This window comes from Passer domesticus, chromosome 2 (assembly GCF_036417665.1).
Source record: "Passer domesticus isolate bPasDom1 chromosome 2, bPasDom1.hap1, whole genome shotgun sequence".
NCBI classification, from domain to species: domain Eukaryota; kingdom Metazoa; phylum Chordata; class Aves; order Passeriformes; family Passeridae; genus Passer; species Passer domesticus.
Genome location: NC_087475.1, coordinates 9,282,539 through 9,303,693, shown reverse-complemented (window position 1 = coordinate 9,303,693; position 21,155 = coordinate 9,282,539). Strand labels below are relative to the sequence as shown.

The following is a 21,155-nucleotide window of genomic DNA, read 5'->3' as shown; positions in this document are numbered from 1 at the left end:
TTGTGCACACAGAGCTCCTGCTTTTCCCTGTGCACTCCCCTTCCAAAGTGGGAGCACTGCCTGTGTCTCCCAGGCTGCTGAGAAGTCCCTCTTGGCACAGGCAGAGCTGTGGCTTTGGCCCAGGTGTCCAAGCCCGGCAGAGGTGGGGCTGCAGAGAAAGACTGAGAAGAGAGAAAATGCTGCAAGGAGGACTGAGGAGGGAGGAAAGAACTGTGAGGGACAATGAGGAGGAGGAGGAGGAGGAGGAGGAGGAGGAGGAGGAGGAGGGAAAGGAGGAGGAGGAATCAGTAGTAAAAAAGTCATTTCCAAATAAATGCTTTTAGGACTAAACTAACATGGCAATCAAGTATTAATAGCTTCTCATGTATTTATTAAACTTTTATATTTCATGGTTCAAGGGACCTGAGTATGGTCACGTGGTTATTTTAATGGATGTCAGTCCTGAAAGAAGGCATTCCAGTTCCCTGTGCACTACTGTACATGTAAGCTGCACAATAAAATGAAAAGCATTTTCACTCCTATCCCCATTAAACACAGAAAATTTCAAGATATCCAGGGTTTATATGACAGCATTCCACATGTCAGCCTGTAAACAAAATACAATATGCATTTTTAATTCTGGGAGAGTGTCACTACCCTATAACATCATTGGTATTTTAATAAAGATGCTTCAAAGGAAAGAATAACAGAGAACACTGGGTGAAGAGATTGAATGCCCCCCTAAGCAAGTTTACTGACAATTCAGAAGTGGAGGGAGCTGGCCAATCCACCTGAAGGCTGTACAGACATTCTGTGAGACCTTGATAGGCTGGAGAGTGGAGCAGAGAGAAACTTAATGAGGTTCAACAAGGACAAGTGTAGGGTCCTGCACCTGGGGAGGAACAGCCCCAAGAACCAGCACAGGTTGGGGGCTGACCTGCTGGAGAACAGCTCTGCAGAGAAGGACCAGCAAGTCTTGGTGGGTGACAAATTGACCATGAGCTGCCAGTGTGTGCCTGCAGCCAGGAGAGCCAATGGGATCCTGGGGTGCACTGGGAAGAGTGTGGGCAGCAGGATAGGGAGGGGATCCTTTCCCTCTGCTCAGCCCTGCAGAGGCCACACCTGGAGTGCTGTGGGCAGGTCTGGGCTCCCTGATACAGGAGAGACAAGGAGCTATTGGAGATTGCCCAGCAGAGACCACAGTGATGAGGAGGGGCCTGGAGCACCTTTCTTGTGAGGATAAACTGTAGGAGCTGGGCATGTTCCGTCTGCAGAGGAGAAGACTGAAAGGGGATCTCATCAATGCATATAAATACCACAAAGGCAGTGCCAAGAGGATGTGCCAGACTCTTTATAGTGGCCCAGTGACAGAAATAGGAGCAATGGTCATAAACTAAAACATAAGGGGTTCTACCTCAACATGAGAAAGAAGTTTATGTCAAAGCTGAAACAGGCTGCCCAGGATGGTCATGGAGTCTTCCTCTCAGGGGACATTCAAAACCCACCTGAATATGTTCCTGTGTCACACAGCTTTGGGCAGGAGGATTGGACTGGGTGATTTCCAGAGGTCCCTTCTAACCCTAACGATTCTTTGATTCTGTGAACTTGTAAAATTGATAAGAAACTGCTTGTGTGTGCAAATGTCAAAGAGAAGCATAAAATATGATATGTAAATCATCTTTTTTCCCCCATTTTTGTTGCTTTTTCTTTCCCTGTTGCCTTGTCTCTTCCCTTCCCCAGTTCTCTAAGTCCCTGAGGCCAATAGTAGAAATCTTCCAATTCCCGAGGGAGCAGCCGGGCTGTCCCCGGGTTTTCCCCGAGGATTTTCCAGGTTCCTGGAGGAAGCGCACGGCCATGGCGGGGTCTGACCGCGAGGGGTCGCCCTTGTACCGGAGCCGAGGCGCGCCGGGCGCCGCTGGATCGGGAAAATCCCCGCGGATCCCCTTTAACCGGCGATGTAAATATTGCTGCATCGTCATTCCCTCGCTAAAGAAGACAGTTTTAATGTAGTCTCTCCATTTTGAAATTATGGTGTTCCTTGGAAGGACATAATTTGCTGATTAGAGATATGTTTGTTTAGCTGCAGCGCCTCAAGTTTCAAATTTGATTGCGTTCATTTTAATCACATAACTGATCTTATTTTCAGTAACATGGACTTGTTTGTTCCAAATGCGTTTATGAATTCTTATCTCAGTTATGTCACGTGCTGAAAGGGATATTACTAATTCCTAAAATCATAAAACCCCAACTTACACAGAGGAAAAAGTGCTGGAAGAAGGAAGCATCTTCTGAATTTTTTTTTTTTAAACAGGGCTCAATTTTAAGTCTTTATCCTGCTTATGCTGCCCTAAGGGATAGGCTCCAAAACTACACACGATCCTTGTGCCTCTGATGTGAAAGACCTGTCAAATGTCACACACTGAGTGTGCCACAGATACACTTGGCTCATGTCACATTGCCCCTGCCCGTGGCTACATGTCTTTTGTCTGCCATGCTTTACCATGTCTTCCTTCTTTCCAGATGCAACCTACTCCCAGAAACTGCCAGCTGCTCCAGCTGCCATCCCTTATTCTTCCACCCTACACAACAAGGGATAAGAAAATAAACTAATTGAGGCAGTGGCACTCACAGCACATTTTCCTGGCCCCTGTCCCACCCCTTCTGCCCTGTGATCAGAGTGCCTGCTCATCCTCTGCTTGGAACTCTTTGGGAGAAGAAAAACCTGAGCTTTCTGGGCCTGCAAGGCAAGCACCTAAGAGGGTAAATGTCTAAAAAAGCAAGTCAGGGAGAAGTTTTAGTGATGGAAAAAATTGCACCTGGCAAGTCACCTTTAATCCAGAGATGGATTTTCAGAAACTTTCATTTTCAGCCAAGAATTAAAGCGGGACCTACAAAAAAATAACTAATAATATTACAAACACAGGTAATAATCTGTCCCAACCTCACATGTTTAACAGTCACCTCTGTGGGCCATAGGATGAAGAACAGGGATCCAAGGACATACAATGTCAGCAGCAAAATGTTGCTCGAGTTCCACAGAGCTCCTTTCCCAGCCCACTTCCAGCCTGCCACCGAGGAGTGTCCATGCTCTCCAGGATGTGTGTGCCAGGGATGTGGGGCTGCAAGAGTAGGAGGTTCATTACCTTGTTCCAGAGGTTACTTAGGTTCTGTTTTAGGAAGAGGTCATCATGGGGCCATAAAGGACTTGAAGAACGTCCTCTCTCTCCCTTTCTCCAGTGAGAGTGGGGAGAATGCCAGCGGAAAATTCCTGTGCATAATAAGGTCAGATATACTACTTTTCCCATCTTTTTTAACTACCCAAGCAGTGAAAAGCAACTGGACTGACAGTCAAGGCTGATCCAGACACAGCTCCAGGAAACATTATGCAAGAACAGGACCTTGATGTAAACAGGAGTTCAGGACCTTAATGCAAATGGGAGTCACTGAAAACATCCAGCTGATCGCCTGCTGAGATGGGGTTGTTCTAATCAGGAGAAATATTTGAAAACTGACTCCATCTCCTGAGCACAACAATGCCTAAACCCAAAGGTGGGTATAGGAACATGTCATTGAGTACCCCAACAGGGCCTTGGAGTCTCAGAGCCAGCGTGAGCTGGAAGGGAAGTGACATTAAAGAGAGGGAACAGTCTGTACACAGGCCAACATGCGGAGGTTTAATTTTTCCCCAGCAGGTAACAAACACTGACATCTGTGAAGTCACTGTGCAGTGAATAACAAACACCCAAATGTGGGGCATCCAGAGAGGCACCAGTCCAGCCCTGCCAGCATCAGCAGCTGCACTCCAAGCACAAAGCTTCTACTGCAGTGACTATTGACTGAGCCCAGCACCCCTTTCGGAGGAGAGGCTTCTCATCCAATTCTGTATCAGAGCCTGGCTTGGAGAGCTGATGGCTTTGCTTCATAATTTGGCTCTGACACAGGGGAACAGAGCAGCAAGAGAAGGCAGCAAAAGCAGGTAAACCCTTTTCAACTAGTTGTGATTCTAAAAAGTACTGTTGAGCCTCTTCTTTGCAGAAATGATGAAAACAATGCTGTGGCACTTGAAGGGCTGGCTTTACAAACAGTGTGGTGGAAACCTGCAAGAAAACCAAGCACTAAATAAGTATGCATAACTGGATTCATATGTTTTTAATGAGATGCAATAATTAAAGTAATAATTAAAGAATGGAAGGGCTCCATTTTAAAATTATTTTCAGACTTATCACAAGTTTTGTTTTCAAATTTGAGCTTATACATACGTACATATATATATATATAAATGTAAGTTTGTATATAAATATCATGTACATATAATTTCCTTTATCTACATTGCCTTTTTCATCATTAAAGAATTTGAATAATCTGCCTTACACAGAGAAGTTTTAATAACCGTGCTTGTAAAGGAAATACAGTGGGTTTTTCCAGCCACTCACTAGTATCATTTTGTGAAGCCTTAAATGGCTTAAAATGCCCTTTAAACAGTCTTAATTCTGCTTACTTCAGAGAAATCTCAACTTACAGAAAGCTGGAAGGGGGGAGTCTTGTTCCAGAGCAGTATTGGTCTGATCCACTCAAGCATGAACTTTTTATATCAAGTCTGTAAGCAATAATTCTGACCCATATGGTTTACTGAATCAGAGCATAATTTTGTAATATCCCATCCAAATATATATCTTAGTACCTTAACATTTTGCCTTACCAACTAGAATGTTGTCCTGTACTATTCATGAAGCTGTGAATTATTTTTTATATATCCTCTGCCTCTATTTTTTTTAGGAAAGCTGTTTGAAAACCAAACAATAGAAAAACAAAAATGCGTAACAGTGTTCTGAAACAAACTTAGATCGTGATATTGTGAACAGTACTGAGAGCAGTGAGGGACTATTCACACATGCAAGATAAATCCTAGATGCAAATATTTCCTCTATCGTAGCTTACACACTTGAGGGTGCAAAAACAAAGCAAAATATTTTTTGTTCCAAGTCCAATAATAACACTTCACATTATATTAATTTATAACTTGAAAATACCCATAAAACCTGCTCCTACTAAAAAACCCCAAATCAAAGTACAGTACCTTTAATACTTCTGTTACCTCCCTCTTGGATGCTTAACAAGCAAAATAGCATAAACTTCTACAGATGGATCTTTAGCACAGTTTAGCAGAGCTCTATGCATCCCATCAGAGTAGTGCAGAGCAGTGAAATGAAGACAGACGGTGCAGTAAGTGCAAGAGCTGTAAATGAATGTGAACAGAAATTGATTTTGAAATGTTCTTGGCACTTTCCCAAGAAAATATTATCACTGTATTTAAAGAGAAGCATTCCATGCATTGTTTCAGGATTATTAAGAATAAACTCTGACCTCCTTAATTATTTCCTCTTCTGAGACCTATTTTCAGTGCAGCTGCAACATTTACATAAAAACCAAGCAAACTCATACGGATTGTCAAACTTAAGTAGAACAAGAATTGTACTTGAGCACCGTGTCTAGTTCTGGGCTCCCCAGGACAGGACAGAGATGGAGCTACTGGAGAGAGTCCAGCAAAGGGTGACTGTGATTTTTAAGGGCCTGAAACACCTCTCCCAAAAGGAAAGGCTGAGAGATCAGTGACTGCTAGGCCTGGAGAAGAGAAGACTCAGGGAGGGACCTCATCAGTGCAGAGGAACACCTGGAGGGAAAGTGCAAACAGGAAGAGCCAGGATTTTCTAAGTAGTGCCCAGTGACAGCATAAAAAGCAAAAGGCACAAACTGAAACAGCTCTGTCTGAACATCAGGAAACACTTTTTTCCTGTGAGGGTATCTGAGGACTGTCACAGGTTGTCCAGGGATGTCGTGGAGTCTCTGTGCTCAGATATTCCAAAGCCACCCAGACACAGTTCTGGGCAACTCACCCAAAGTGACCTGCTGGAGAAGGGAGGGGACTTGGACCACAGTGAGGCTGGACCACTTCCAACCTCAGCCATTCTGTCATCCTGTATAGTGAATTGAGCTTTAAAATGTGTCAATTTAAAAAAATTCTCAAGGAGACTGCAGTATCTTGAGTATCAACCTCATTCATTTTCAATGTTAGTTAAGCCAACTGTTTCATTCTTTGAGTGGACAAGAACTATACACCCAAGGTCAGGTTATTTTATACTTTCCTAGGTTTACAGCTCTATGTGATAATGCATCAGCACCCCATGGAGAGCAGTCAGTATTCTGCAGATTTCTAAAAGCATCCAAGCCAGGCTGCTCTCAGGTGCACAAAGCTGGACCTGTGTGAATTTGCATGACTCTGTGTTCCCTAACCTAGGCTGCTTACCTCTTAGGGAAAACTGGAAAGAGCTGGGCTAGAAGGTTCTCAGGAAAAGTCTCATATTAAATTTTCATTTTTGTAAATCCAGCCTTGTCGTACAGTTTTGAAACCCCTAATCAAACAAAAAAAAAACCCACCCCACCAAAACAAACAATCAAGCAAACATCAAAACACTTGGGAGAGGTTTTGTTTATGGCAATGTTGTATTTGTGTGTGTGTGTGTAACACACACCATTATCACAAGGCACTATAAAATATGTCAGACTGAGAGACCCAGACTTGGTCAAAGCATGGCCAAGATGGAAATTTTAAAGAAGGTCAAATGCTGCACTAGTTTTGATGATTCGGAAGTTGGAAATCTTCCATTTTCATTATCATGTATCTAACTTCCTTAGCATACTGTTAAAGGATAACTTCTTTCTGCAGGAGCTAGCTTTCCTCAAGGACATAAAACCATTATTATCATTACCATCATTAGTTGTACATAAGCCTCCATGACATTGTCTTATCACACTCAGTGTTACAGCCTGAAATCCCAGCAATTTGCATCATTCCCCAGTGCCTGTGACTGTGCCCAAGGCCCAGTCACTGTTCCCAGCTCCCTTCATCACCAGGCAGGGACTCCTCCTGGTGAGGTCCCTGCCCTGGCAAGTAGAAGCATGGTTTGTTAATACAAGTCCATTATTTCCATCACAGCAATTATTGAGATCAGCTAACACCAAGGCAATAGCAAAATGTACTAGTTGACTTCCGATATTGATTTTTGTTCCTGTACTTTGAAATGTTTCCAAATTCCGGTTGTGACAAAAATGTTACAATTAAAATCTTGGCTATCACACTGACACCTATTGTAGAAAAGATGCACTTAAGGAAATTTAGAATTTACAATATATTTTGTACTGACAGACTAATTAATGAGACAAAAAGAAGTATTTGGTTTAAATATCAACAGTAGAGTGCCCAGTGGGATTCTTTGCTTCCTTACTCAATGAGACAATGCCAGAGCCATGCAGAGAACTGCAAATGAATGACTGCTCTCCAAGCAGACAAGAGTACTTGTGTTCAGTAGAAATCACTTTGAACATTAAAAAATGGGATAATCTGCTGGACAAAGAAACTGTTAATTGTGACATGTCTGAGAAAAGTTCTACCCTCCTGTTTATCTGAACACGCTCAAGGCAAGGGAAGGAAAACCAGGGATAACAAAGCCTATGGAAAAAAGTTCCAGATAGGATCAAGGTACTGCTCTTTTAAAGTTAGAGTTTTACCAGCTTATCCAAAACTCTGAATTTCAAACTTCCTGCTCTGCAGAAAGCCCTGGCATTTGTGAACAGCTGAAGAGTGATTCACTCATCACAGGTAGTTCTACATAAAGATACTGAAAAATACAATATTCTCTTCAGAGATTCTGCAACAGCTGGTATGTTTCTACCTAAGCTGAAATCCTTACCAAAATCATCCTACCTCACCAAATGGAAAATTTGACATTTTGTAATAAAAACCAATTCTGTAAGCAATGGGTACATCTACCCATGCTTTTATTATTTTGTTACAAAAATCTCTAAGTTGCCACAAAACAACAAACAAACCCCAAAAACCTCTAGTCTTCTCTCTTAAGGAAGACACATGTATGACTGTCCAGGTACCTATTCAGCATTTCCCTCTATCATATAATTTCTCATGTTGGCCAATTTCTACCATATTTGGTAATTAAGACAGAGAATCTCAAAGAAATTAAACTCCTGCTAAATTCCCAAATTTTATCAATCTGAGTAGTGGACAAAAATTCAGTGGGCTCCTGAAGCAAAAGGTAATTCAGTGCAGCCCTGTATTCTTCTGATGTGTAATTATCACTGTGATGAAATGGCAATGCATGCACCAAAACCTAGGTTATGCAGAAATTGTATTTGTATTATCAACAAGTTACAGGAGAAAAGGGTGACTCAGGAAAAGAGATTCTGTTGTGCAATGCCAAGAACATTTCATTTTCAAAACAGGTGTTCATATCACTGCCAAATGATCATTACGGAACAAGAACCACAAAACCTTTTGGTGTAGCTTTGTAAGTGGAGTCCATACAGAACAGGGCAGCTCAACCTGAGAAATAAAAAAAAAAACTTATGGTAGGAAACCAGAATATATTGAAACAACCAGAAACTGCTGGGACATTTTGGCTCCCAAATAACAATGCTATGAAGCCCTTGGGGCTGCCTCCACTGCATGACTACTGGTCAGACTACTCCAAATATTGACTACTAGCATGGTCTGTGCAGTGCAGTGATAATTTCATCCAGCCCCCACCCTTCTTTCCCCCACAAAGAACCCTCAGTAGAGAATACTGGAAATATAAATACTTTTTTTCTGATGTGGGCATGAAACAGCTCAGCCTAATTCATTCCTTTCTGCCAAATGCCCCAGAGCCAGCTACCCATTAAAAGTGAACTGACTGCAGGGCTGGGCTGTAAACCCAGAGTCTCTTGGATAGGAGTGTAGATTCCAGGGACAAAGCCATCCAGGCAGGAAAGGAGCTAACTGCAAAGCTGACCTGTAGCATCAAAACTCTCAAGAGAGGGAAGAGCAGCACTGGGCAGTAAAGAACCAAGGGCTGATACTGATAGGTAGGCTAGGAACTGAGTTTGGATTTAATAACAGGTTTGTGTTGGGGCGCGTTGGTTTGCTCCCCGCACCCCCGGGTTCATACTTGGTCTAGTCCTGGAGCGTTCCCTCCCTTTCTCTGTTTGTTACCCTGTCTGTCATCCCATACCCCTCCCAGTTTAGCTATGTATCCACATAAATCCCTCCCTCATCCCCTGTCTATCACTCGGTGGCCAAGTCCCACTTTCTAGAATCTTCCAGTCAGGCCATCGGGTGATTGGCTCAGGGGCCAGAGACACTCCCTATTTCCACCCCCATTGGTTAGTTTAGTTGTCAGTTCAAGGTTTGTTACGCCCCCCTGAATCCCTGATTGGTTGTTGGCTACCCTTCAAAAGGCGCTGCCAGGCGCAGCTCTTGGTCTTTGGCTCGTGTCTTCCCTGGAATAAACCGGACTGTGACACAGCTGGAGTCCGTCTCGTTCCTTCCTGTGGATTGCAGTCTCTGCTCCTCATCTGGAAATCCTCGTCACTACAAGGCTGCGAAGCCTTAGGCGCTCTCCCAACCTCGCGTGGGCACAGGAGTGCGCCCCAGTGCTGCCGGTGATACTGGCCACAGCCAGCCGGGTTTTCCTTTGAGGTCAGCCACCGCTGCAGTTTGGCGCCCAACGTGGGGCAGGCCGGGAACATCGCCGGAACCCACGGACGAGGTTTCCAGATCCCAGGACACGCTCCGTTGGATTTGGACTTATACCTCACTGGCCGTCAAGCTACCTCTGGGTGAGCAGACCCCGTTTTAGTGGGTGGCGCTCCCCGAGGATTGGGATCGGCAGCTCCTCGCACCCCAGGAGTCGGTCCCGCCGCAGGATCCACCCTCCTCGGACCCTTTCCCGGATTAGCCACCGAGTGTGAGTTCTCGCCCTTCTTTCACCCCCGTCTTCTTAAATTTCTGTTGCTTTTCTGTTGACGGTTTCGTCCGTCCTCCTTGTCAAATCCTGCAGGTCATTTTCACCAGCTGGTGGTGTCCAGCGACGGGGTTCGGTTGGTGGTCCCCTTTCTTTGTTCCTTTTTCCCTCCGAGGTTGGGTGGTTTGGGTTGTGGTTGTAACATCTTAAGATGGGTGCCAAGGTCTCCACAACCCAAAAGAGACTTGTTCTTAAAGTTCAAGGGATTCTTGTCGTTGGGGGGTTTGAAAATGTTAGTAAAAAGGAAATAAAAAATTTAGTTGCTTGGCTGCTCTCCCAGTTCCCTGCCACCACCCCCGAACAGATTGTTAATTACGTGTTTTGGTCCCATGTCTGTTTGAAAGCGGAAAGTATGTGCCGTTCGGGGGATTCTAGGATGCTAAAGGTCACATTTTTGTGCTCTCAAATTCGGGACCTCTTGAGGGCTCAGAAGGGGTTGGAACAGCAGCCGACCACAAGTTGTTCAGTCCCCAGTTCGTGTGGTTCTCCCTACCCTACCCCTCATTCCTTACCCTCTACCCCTAAGTCCGGGATTCTGAAGAGGGCAGCCCGCGACAGCACCGCGCAGGGTTCATACCACCTCCCTGGCTCTCTTCAGAATGCCCAATCCCCCCGCCGGAGGAGTCCTGGCCAGACTCCTCGGGATTTATCCAACCCTCCCTTTTCCCCGGTTCGCGTTCTCCGCGGTTCAAAACGTTCGGTTCGGTTCTGTCCTCCCCCTTCTCCTTCACCCTCTGAGGATTCACTGGCGCAAGATGGCGCCGGTGAATCACAAAATGGCGGAGGCCACATGGCTTTTCCCGCCAAAACTTCTTCTTCCCACAATCCTTTTCTCTCTCCCCATAATCCTTTCAATCAATCTGACCCCTCCTCCTTTATGTCATCCCCTTCTCCTTCCGCTCCGCCCTTGTCTCTTCCCATTGCTCCTCCCTCTGCGACTCCTCCTCCTCGACCAGCTCCTCCCAGGTACTACGCCTCCAAGGCGAGGACAATACCACCAGTCCCCGCCCCCATCCTCGGTCCCTCCTCTTCCTCCCCAGTTTCCGGTTCCCACGGTACCCCTTCCGGTTCCCACGGTCCATCGAGTGCCGGGAGGGGGGCTGGGAGTCGGGACCCAGAGCCGCTGCCTACGCTCTCTGCGGCCCCAGTTGTCTACCATCCGGGGGCGGAGGGGAGGACCCAGGCCCAGTGGACCCCTTTCCCAAACTCCACAATTAAAGAACTATGCAAGGCCCAGAAAGATTACACTCGAGACAGCGAATTTTTTCGGGGAATCTTAAAGGCCACGCTCACTGATGCTGTAGTTATCCCTGCCGATCTGCGGCGAATTTTCTCATGTCTTTTGAATCCCACTGAGTTTGTAGTTTGGGAATCCAAATGGAAGAGAGAAATTTCTAAGTCTCTACCATCATTGTGGGACAATCAAGGTACCGTTGTAGACTCGGAAGGGGGAATCTTAACAACTGATCACCTTAGTGGAGTGGGGGCTTGGGCCGACGGGAATTACCAGGCCTGGTACATCCCTTCGGAGGCATTGAAGGCTACCACATTGGCGGCGCAGAAAGCGTTCTTTAGTTTAAGATCTCCTACTGCTCCTTTAATACCCTATTCTAAAATCGTTCAATCAGATAATGAACCTTTTTTGTTGTTTGTTGAACGTCTGCGCAAAGCAATTGACATGCAGGTCAGAGACGAGGCGACCCGGGATGGAATTCTAGCCGAGCTAGCGGCCGCGAATGCTAATTCCGCGTGTAAGGCCGCCATTCTCAGCCTTCCCCTCGAGCCGCCGCCAGAGCTTTCCCAGATGATTGAAGTATGCGAGAGGAAGGTGGCCGTTCTCCCGGAGGAGCCTAATCAGTGTTCCCGAGCGCCTGCACGTCGTGTCGCCGCCGCTGGACCTGGGGAGGTTCAAGTCGCTGTTGCCCCTGTTCACCCTCGTACGCCGCGTCCCGTCCGCAGACCACCGCCCGGCACGGACGCGCCGTGTCATCTGTGCCATCAACCTGGACATTGGATGCCTGATTGCCCCTTGAGGCGAGAGTTTATCAGCTTTAGGAATCATCAGAGGCCTCAGGGAGCCAATCAGCAGCCAAAAAACTAACTTGTGAGCGCGCCTCCTCCCCGCGCCATGAAATAAATAGGGCAGGCGTTTCTCCATCTTGCAGGGGGGGAGGGAGAGAAGAAGCCTTCCACCAGGCTTCCCAGCCAAGCCTGCTTGTTTCGCAACACTCATCGGACTTGACCTATAATGCATCAATTGGTATGTCACCATTTTTAACACGCCCAGTCTTAACAACTTTCTCAAATTTCTCACCATACAGGCTGCAGTTGACGGACTCCCTTTACATCAAGGACTCCGACTTTAGAGACGTCTCGGTCTGCCCGAACGTGCCAGGTACCTGGTGGCGGATCAAGAGTAAGTACGTTGTCGTCGGAGACACAAAACACACACCAGAGCACATCACAATCTTGCCTGGTCTTTTGTCATCTGATTTACATCAATTTTCCGTTGCACTCTACTGCACGCGCCCTCCCATCTTTCTGCCAAAAGGGCAGGTGATAGCACAAGCGATCCCTGTTCCTGAGTTGGGCTTTTCTAACACCTCAGATACATTTCAGGACACTTTGACACCTGTTGTGGCCTGGTCCCAGGTCTTATCCAGGGACAAGCCGAGACTCACGTGTCACCTGCAGAAAGAGGGAGAGTTTACCACCTTGAATGGGCTTTTAGATACTGGGGCAGACGTGACGATCATTCCCGCAAGGGAATGGCCGTCACAGTGGGAATTGCAGGACGTGGCTGGAAGAATCCAGGGTGTTGGAGGGGTGCAATTGGCCAAGCAATCGAAGAGCATTGTGCAAATTATGGGGCCCGACGGGCAATTGGCATCTATCCGCCCGTTCGTTTTAGACTACGCGGAACCCCTGTGGGGAAGAGACCTCCTTGCCCAGTGGGGAGCCAAAATTGATCTTCCATCGGCTCCCCAGGTTTTTCGGACAGCGGCCACTGAGGAGCGCCCTACTCAAAAGTTAAATTGGAAGACGGATGTTCCTGTTTGGGTAGAGCAGTGGCCGCTTTCCAACAAAAAATTGAAGGCGCTCCAGGAGCTCGTGGAGGAGCAGCTGCAAAAGGGACACCTGGTTGAGACCACGTCACCATGGAACTCACCGGTGTTCGTCATTAAAAAACCTAATAAAGAGAAATGGCGGCTCCTCCACGACCTTCGACAAATTAATAATGTCATCGAGGATATGGGGTCTCTTCAACCAGGGATGCCGTCCCCTGCAATGCTCCCTCAAAATTACCATCTGGCCATCATTGACATCAAAGATTGCTTTTTTCAAATTCCCTTGCACCCGGACGATGCCCCACGTTTTGCCTTCTCGGTTCCCACCTTAAACCGGGAAGCCCCAAGGAAGAGATACCACTGGCGAGTTCTCCCGCAAGGGATGAAAAATAGTCCTGTCATCTGCCAGTGGTACGTCTCTTCCTTGCTGTCCCCAGTACGTGCAGTGGCGACGGAGGCGATCATCCATCATTATATGGATGACATTTTAGTCTGTGCTCCGACCGAGGACGTGCTTACCCATGCGCTTGACCTGACAATCAATTCATTGGTTGCTGCAGGGTTTGAGCTGCAACAAGAGAAAATTCAACGGATGCCGCCCTGGAAGTACCTTGGCCTTGAAATTGGCAGACGCACGATTGTGCCCCAAAAAATCTCCATTCGGCCTCACATTCGGACTCTGTCTGATGTTCAGCAGCTGTGTGGAGCTTTGAATTGGGTAAGACCTTGGCTGGGAATCTCCACTGAAGACCTGGCCCCCCTTTTCAATTTATTGAAAGGGGGAGAGGAGCTAAGTTCTCCTAGGACCCTCACCCCAGAGGCACGAGCTGCATTGGAAAAAATTCAGGCGTCCATTTCCGAGCGCCAGGCTCATCGTTACATCCCAGAATTACCATTTAAATTTATCGTGTTAGGAGTTGCGAAATGTGGCAGATGGATGTAACACATGTCCCAGAGTTTGGACGGCTCTCATTCGTTCATGTCTCCGTTGATACCTTTTCCAATGCAGTTTATGCCTCTGCCCACACAGGGGAGAAGGCCAATGATGTTAAGAAACACCTGCTATTGGCTTTTTCCGTACTGGGCATCCCAAAGTGTATAAAAACAGATAACGGCCCTGCGTATAAGTCCAGGGAGTTGCGAAGCTTCCTGCAGCAATGGGGAATTGAACACAAAACTGGCATCCCCCATTCCCCGACAGGCCAAGCCATGGCGGAAAGGACCCATCAGAGCCTAAAAAGAGTCTTGAGTCAACAACATTCGGCGATGAAGATGGATCCTCCACAGATCCGCCTTGCCAGGGCACTTTATACCATCAATTTTTTGAATTGCTCATTTAACAACTTAAATCCACCGATAGTAAGGCACTTTGGACAGAACGAGACGCTGCAACTGCGAGCCAGACCGCCTGTTATGGTGAGAGACCCTGAGACCTGGAAGACGGACGGCCCATTTGATTTAGTAACCTGGGGGAGGGGATACGCATGCGTCTCCACCCCTTCAGGCTTGAAATGGGTGCCATCCAAATGGGTCCGGCCGTTTGTCCCAAAGAGGACTTCAGCGGTGAGTGTTGCACAACAGGTTGAGGAGGCATGCTGGCGGAGAAAATGGAAGCCTTTTATTAATGATCTTGATCTTCTCCCAGAGCTAGACCTTCCCCTTTAATTATATTTCTTAATCCCTTTATATGTTCTATTGCAGAGCTCATACCATGACCACCCGAGCAAAATCCATCCTGCCGCTCGTTAACATCGCAACCATTGTCGTTTTGTGTGTCGTGCTGCCGTCATCTCAACCATGGGTTGTTCCCCAACCCAAAAATAACGTCTGGAGAACCCTCGCCGGCGCCCTCGGCCAAGACAGCATCTGCCTGACCACCGCAGCTGCAGCAGACCCCTTGTCCACCTGCCTTGTGGGGATCCCAACTCCTCCAGATGAGTTGCCCGCCTCCCTTCATACCTCTTTTGAACCCTTATTTAACAATAAAATCAATCGCCCCTCCAATCTCTACCCTAATATCGCCTGGAGGAAGTTTTCCAATCGTTTAAATCAATCCAAGTCCGAACCACCTGAATTTACGTTGCTCGGTTCCTCCACAGCCCATTTTTGTTTTCAGTTTTTCCCATTCCCGGGTCAGGATAATAACTCATATACACCAATCATATCATCAAATCACACCGCCGGGAATTGGTGTTCTTCCCTGTTCCAAATTACCATCCCCACCACCTCCGATGATAAACCCAAGTCCCTTCCCAGTGGTTTGTTTTTGATTTGTGGAAACCGAGCTTGGCAAGGCATCCCCTCTCGCCTTCTCGGAGGTCCGTGCACCATTGGCCGGTTGACGCTGTTTACACCCAGCAAAAGTCAAATTACTGATTGGCAGAAAATAAAGGTCGCAGCAAATTCCAATCGGACAAAGAGAGATTTAGCTAATTTGGATAACACTTGCGACGAAGAAATTGTGCATTGGGGTAAGCCAGAGGAGGTAGCATGGATCACCTTCCTTCCCTGGGTGGCCGTTGCCCAAGCCCTAGGTGAATTAGGCCACCTGGAGTGCTGGGTTGCTAAGCAAGCCAATCTTACATCAACCGCGCTCAGTGACCTCTTAGCAGACGAGGAGATAACAAGGCAGGCAACGTTACAAAACCGAGCAGCAATAGATTTTCTATTGCTGCTCCACGACCATCGTTGTGACGAGTTCGAGGGGCTCTGTTGCATGAATCTGTCATCCAAGGCCGAGGACGTCCGGATCTCGATTGACAAAATGAAAGAAATGATAGAACAAATAAAAGAGGATTCTTCAGATTGGTTGGGGAACATGTTCGCAGGATGGGGGTTGTCGGGATGGGTTTCATCTGTCCTGAAAACCGTTGTCTTAATTTTGTTCGTTATATTGTTGGTTTTGGTTGCTGTATCTATTATCTGGAAGATTTTGAAAAGACTTTTGTTGAAGTTAACGTCCCCGGTAGAGGTCAACCGAGCGGTGATGGAAGAGGAAAGGATGTTTGGCGAAGAGGGCTTTGAAACTGCACAAGTGATGGACTACCCCGGTTTTGACAGCTACTCGGAGGACAGTTTTTGAATTGTCCTAGTTCCTCTTTTCCTTTCGTTTTGTTTTAAACAAAAAAGGGGGAAATGTTGGGGCGCGTTGGTTTGCTCCCCGCACCCCCGGGTTCATACTTGGTCTAGTCCTGGAGCGTTCCCTCCCTTTCTCTGTTTGTTACCCTGTCTGTCATCCCATACCCCTCCCAGTTTAGCTATGTATCCACATAAATCCCTCCCTCATCCCCTGTCTATCACTCGGTGGCCAAGTCCCACTTTCTAGAATCTTCCAGTCAGGCCATCGGGTGATTGGCTCAGGGGCCAGAGACACTCCCTATTTCCACCCCCATTGGTTAGTTTAGTTGTCAGTTCAAGGTTTGTTACGCCCCCCTGAATCCCTGATTGGTTGTTGGCTACCCTTCAAAAGGCGCTGCCAGGCGCAGCTCTTGGTCTTTGGCTCGTGTCTTCCCTGGAATAAACCGGACTGTGACACAGCTGGAGTCCGTCTCGTTCCTTCCTGTGGATTGCAGTCTCTGCTCCTCATCTGGAAATCCTCGTCACTACAAGGCTGCGAAGCCTTAGGCGCTCTCCCAACCTCGCGTGGGCACAGGAGTGCGCCCCAGTGCTGCCGGTGATACTGGCCACAGCCAGCCGGGTTTTCCTTTGAGGTCAGCCACCGCTGCAGGTTTGCTCAAACCAGCCTTGAAAAGCCTGTAGCACAACCCTGCTGATGTGTTCACACTATTTAATACAACTCTGTTGCTGAAGCTCAAGTGTTGTGCATGGAGCCCAGTGTTCACCTTCAGCTCAGGAGGGGTGTGGAATACTGGGTGAGAACAAAACTGCAGCCACATGGATATCCCAAAGTCCTGAAGGCATACCAAACTGGTACGTCAGTAAAAAGTATAAAAGACAAATGACAGATCAATCCATTAAACACTTGTTTGGAGATGCCTCCAGTCCCTACACAACAAATGAATACAGACTGTTCTCTTGGAAATACCAGGCACCTGGATTCCTCAAGGGAATCTGTAAATAAAGAAGTAGAAATGAACCAGCATACATGAACGAGTACACCAATAGGTGCCACTTTGAGCAAGGGTTGAACTAGATCTAAAGTTCCTCCCAAGCCTATTTATTCTATGATTAGAAATTTTATCAATACGTACAGCAAGAAAATATCCAGAATATGTGTTCTAGAATGGTGGATTTACTAATACAGAACAAACAGCTTCAAGGCTTCAGCTCCCGCCTCCTTGTACAATCCACACTTTTTTTCCTGGTCTTTGGCTTGTGGCATCAGATTTATAGAGCAAAGAGGAGGCACAGCATGCCCAAAGCAAACAAACCAAGGAGATGCAGAAATGCAGAGGAGTGAAAGAGGAATTCACATTTTTTGTCAAGCTCACACCAGTTTTGCTCTGAAGAGGAAGGAAAATCTCAAATTATCTGGTGAGAAACAGATGCACTACACCTGAGAATCAGCCCAACTTCTCCTCCAGTTGTATTAGGACTGCACTTGTGCTTTTTTGAGAGAAAAAGATACAGAGCACAACCTGAAAGCATGAAACTTTGGTACACCAGCAGTTTAAGATTTGGGGGGTTTGCAGCTACAAGAAGGATGTGTTTTTTCAATGCATCTCTCCCTTTGGCTTTGGTGGTTTAATACTCATGCAAAAGAAGTACAGCAGAAAGTGTCATCCTCATTTCTTGCTCGAGTGCTCTGTGGCCTTTGCTAAGCTCTCTTTATTTCAACAGAAGCCTCCCAGAGCACAGAAGGTGTTCCTTCTTGGTATGTCATTACTGATTCCTTTTTGACTCTTACGTAGAAAAATGTTTCTAATTCAGCTAATTTTCTTACAAAATCTGTATTATTCTTAAATCCTTTGCTGCTGAAACTGGCAGAGATCCAGTTCCCTTTGCTGAGGTTCTCTTTTTAATTTGAAAAGAAGACTGAATAGATGAAGCAAGCATCCCCAAAATGTCAAATAAATTATGTCAGAATTAAAAATAAAACTCCCAAATTTTAACTTAAAAAAGCATTTAGGGAATACACTTGTCTAGAACCAACAGAAATTCTGCTGGAAAATCTTTTAGCTACAGTGTCAGCCCTATCAATGGGCATCAACAGAAGCCAGTTTATGACAGAAAATAACAAACAAATGAGATGTCCTAGCCATTTGCAGAGCATTTCCACATTTTCAATGCTGAAATTCAAAATGTGCAAATGGCCTGCAAATGGCATTTGCAAGGCATTTGCAATGTGAGGGATTTGGAACGTATGTGGGGTATCTGGAACAGAAACATGGCACTGAAGTGAAGAAACCAAAATCAGGGGGTGAAAGCAAATAGCTCTGAGCAGATCATAAACCACATAAACAAGAAGGAAAGAGAAAGGACAAATCAGTTGAATCAAAAACAATGTGTGAAAGTGCAAGCGAGGAGCTGCACAGGGTTAAAGGAATTTGGCTGAAACAAGTAACCAGCACAAAGCTGAGAGAAGCCAGCCGCAACTTCACAGAAAGTCTTTCAACATCGAAAGGACAGAGCTCTGATGCTTGTTACTGCTGTGCCAGCTGCTGGTTACTGCCTGGAGCCTCCAGCAAGCTGCACCTTCCACCTCTCTTTGGGAAAGTCCTCAATTACTGAGGCTGCATGTCCAGAGAAAGTACCAGAAATTACCAGGTGCCCATGTTACAGGTCTTTGATGATAAATTCACTTATGGTGCAGAAGTTCAAATCATCCAGGGTAGAAGTGACAACTGTGTACTTTAATAATGAAAGAGTTGCTCTTAATCTCTACTTCAAGATTTTCCTTTTTTTTTTTTCTTTTCTTTATTTCAACTGGAATCTATTCACTGACCTAAATTTTCTGTTCCTCCTAAGCTCTGCTTGGCTCATGCATGAAGGAAAGGGGCCAAAGATGGCTTGGTGCCACCACTGGTCTGCTGGCGACTTGCTTAGCTTCCCATGTAAATTGGCCTCGGGCTGCCCTCGTTTGGGTTTGGCTCCATCCTTCAGCTTCGGCTGCAGCATCCCCCCCATCCCGTTCCACAGCCAGGATCAACTCAGCAGCTCTCCGGCCACCCTCCCAGCCCCTGGATCTCTCCAGCACACCAATTAACCCCTTTTCCTCGGGGATGCACAGCCGGGTCGGACAGAGGTGATGCACCAGCTTCCCTGCGTGAAGGAAAAGCCCCACGGCAGGACAAGCAGGACACCAGACCCGGGTCATCCCCCGCGTGTCTCATCCCGGAGCTCCGGAGACCCGGGCCGGCCACAGCCGCCCCGGGCGGCCGCCGAGCAGCGCTCCCGAGCGCAGGTGGGGCGGCGGCGGGCGGGGGGCGCCGGGCGGGCACGGAACGCGCTGTGCCGGACCCGGACCGGCTCCGCCGGGGCTCCGGACCGGCAGCGCCCATCGCTCCCGCCGGCATCGCCCCCGCCTCGGCGGCAGCGCCTCGCCCGCCCCGTCCGGCAGCGGCGGGAGCGCCCCTTGCCCGCCTCTCGCTGCCTCCCCGCCCGCCTCCCCCGCGCTCCCTCCGCCCCCTCGGCCGGCAGCTCCCGCCCGCCGCTCCCCGCTGCGCAGAGCGGCCGCGCCGGCGGGGGATGGAGAGCCAGCGCTGCTTCGCCAACCGCTTCGATGACTACCCGGGCAGCCCCGCGGCGGCGCCGGACAGGGAGGCGGCGGTGCCGCTGGTGACGGCCACCATCGAGCGCATCCTGCGGGAGCTGCCGCCCCTGGGCGGCCCCCGCGGCTGCCCGGGCGGGCTGTACGGCGGCGTGGCCGGCGTGGCCTACATGCTGTACCACGTCGCGCAGTGCCCGCTGTTCGCGCCGTCGCGGGACTCGTACCTGCGGGCCGCCCGCCGCGTCGTGGACGCCTGCCTGCGCTACCAGGAGGGATGCGGCGAGGCCGACGCCGACACCCGCGCCGCCTTCCTGCTGGGCGGCGCCGGGGTGTACGCGGTGGCCGCGCTGGTCTACCGCGCCCTGGGGCTGCCCGAGTACGCGCGGCCGCTGGGCAAGTTCAGGGAGCTGAGCGAGGTCTGCGCCCCGCTCTCCTTCCTCGAGTGCGGCTCGGACGAGCTGTTCGTGGGCCGCGCCGGGTACCTGTGCGCCGCGCTGGTGCTGAAGCAGCGGCTGGGCATGGAGGTAAGGGCGGCTGTCCGCGCCGTGCCGGGCCGGGACGGTGCCCTCGGTGCTGGAGGGGAATGCGGCGGTGCCGCGGCTGGCTGCGGCTTGCGCTTTCGGGGTACAGCTTCAGAGCCGCCGGGGAGCTGTTCTCTGGGAGCTGTTCTCTTCAGCGCTGCTCCCCGAAGGGAGAAGATGCGGCTTTGGCCGGAGGGAGCGGGATGGGGTCCCGGCTGTGGAGCGGAGCGCTGCGTCCCGCGGCACGCCGCGAGCATCCGCTGTTGGTACAGGATGGTGAATTAGTTAGCAGAAGCCACCCCGGGCTTTTTAAGAGTGTTTCCGTAAAATGAAGTGGGTGAGAAAAGAAATAGCGTTGAGTACAACAGAGCGAGGAACCCTGTAGACTAAGCGGTTCTGTGGTGTAATTTGTAAGCAAGAAGCAAGGAGCCACATCTTCAAAGCCATATAGTCTCACAAATCCAGCATACAGACTTTCGGAGATCTGGCCGTGTATTTTGGTGCTTTTCATGAATGAGAGCAGGGAGTTTTTGCTTGGAGAGTGAGATGTGGTTATGGTTAAACACAGTGTTGGTTTCAGTAGTCGGGACTTTACCCCAGGACGTTGTCATTGTCAGTACAATTCAACTGACATTTAAGAGCTTCCACTGATTATGGCATAATAATTATTGCAACTGATTGTCTTTGCTGTGCTGATTGTTACTAAGTGGTCAGTGTGGTATCTGAGCAGGCAGTTGGTAGGTTTTTTTTTCCCCTGTCCTCTTGTCGGGTCCAATCTGTGTTTCCCGTGTTAATCACTGATTTGCAAGTTCATATGCTTCTGGCTTTCTTCCCTCCCAGGAGAGGAAGCAAGATTTATTTATAAGTAAATAAATGATGTAAAACTAGTGGCTCTGCCCCATCCAATACCAGTCACTGCAATTGGAGTCTGAGGAGATTCACTTAATGGAGGTCTCAGGAGGCTCCAGGGTATCCAGAGAAGCCAGGAAGAATGTTAAATACTGTGATTGCCTTGAACTAGAATTCCTAACCACACTAAACATTTCAAGTAGCATACCAAGTC

General features: G+C 48.2%; 1 protein-coding gene and 1 long non-coding RNA gene across 4 annotated transcripts in view; one reads left to right on the top strand and one right to left on the bottom strand.

The window, feature by feature from the left end:
* Positions 1 to 372: 372 nt before the first annotated feature.
* Positions 373 to 19,920, bottom strand: LOC135293337 (uncharacterized). Of its 3 annotated transcripts, XR_010355416.1 has the most exons (5): positions 19,796 to 19,920; positions 8,324 to 8,374; positions 5,057 to 5,215; positions 3,123 to 4,076; positions 373 to 586 (listed from the first exon to the last, which is right to left on the bottom strand). It is a non-coding gene; the product is annotated as an uncharacterized LOC135293337 (long non-coding RNA). The 3 variants fall into 3 exon arrangements; XR_010355415.1 differs by lacking the exon at positions 373 to 586 and having other exon boundaries at positions 1,126 to 4,076; XR_010355417.1 differs by lacking the exons at positions 373 to 586; positions 5,057 to 5,215 and having other exon boundaries at positions 1,126 to 4,076.
* The window catches only part of LANCL3 (LanC like family member 3), a 30,825-nt gene continuing 29,124 nt past the window's right edge, over positions 19,455 to 21,155 (top strand). The window contains exon 1 of the mRNA XM_064407362.1: positions 19,455 to 20,095. Coding sequence (XP_064263432.1) covers positions 19,550 to 20,095 — 546 coding nt within the window. The 5' untranslated portion in view covers positions 19,455 to 19,549. The remainder of the gene's footprint in view (positions 20,096 to 21,155) is intronic.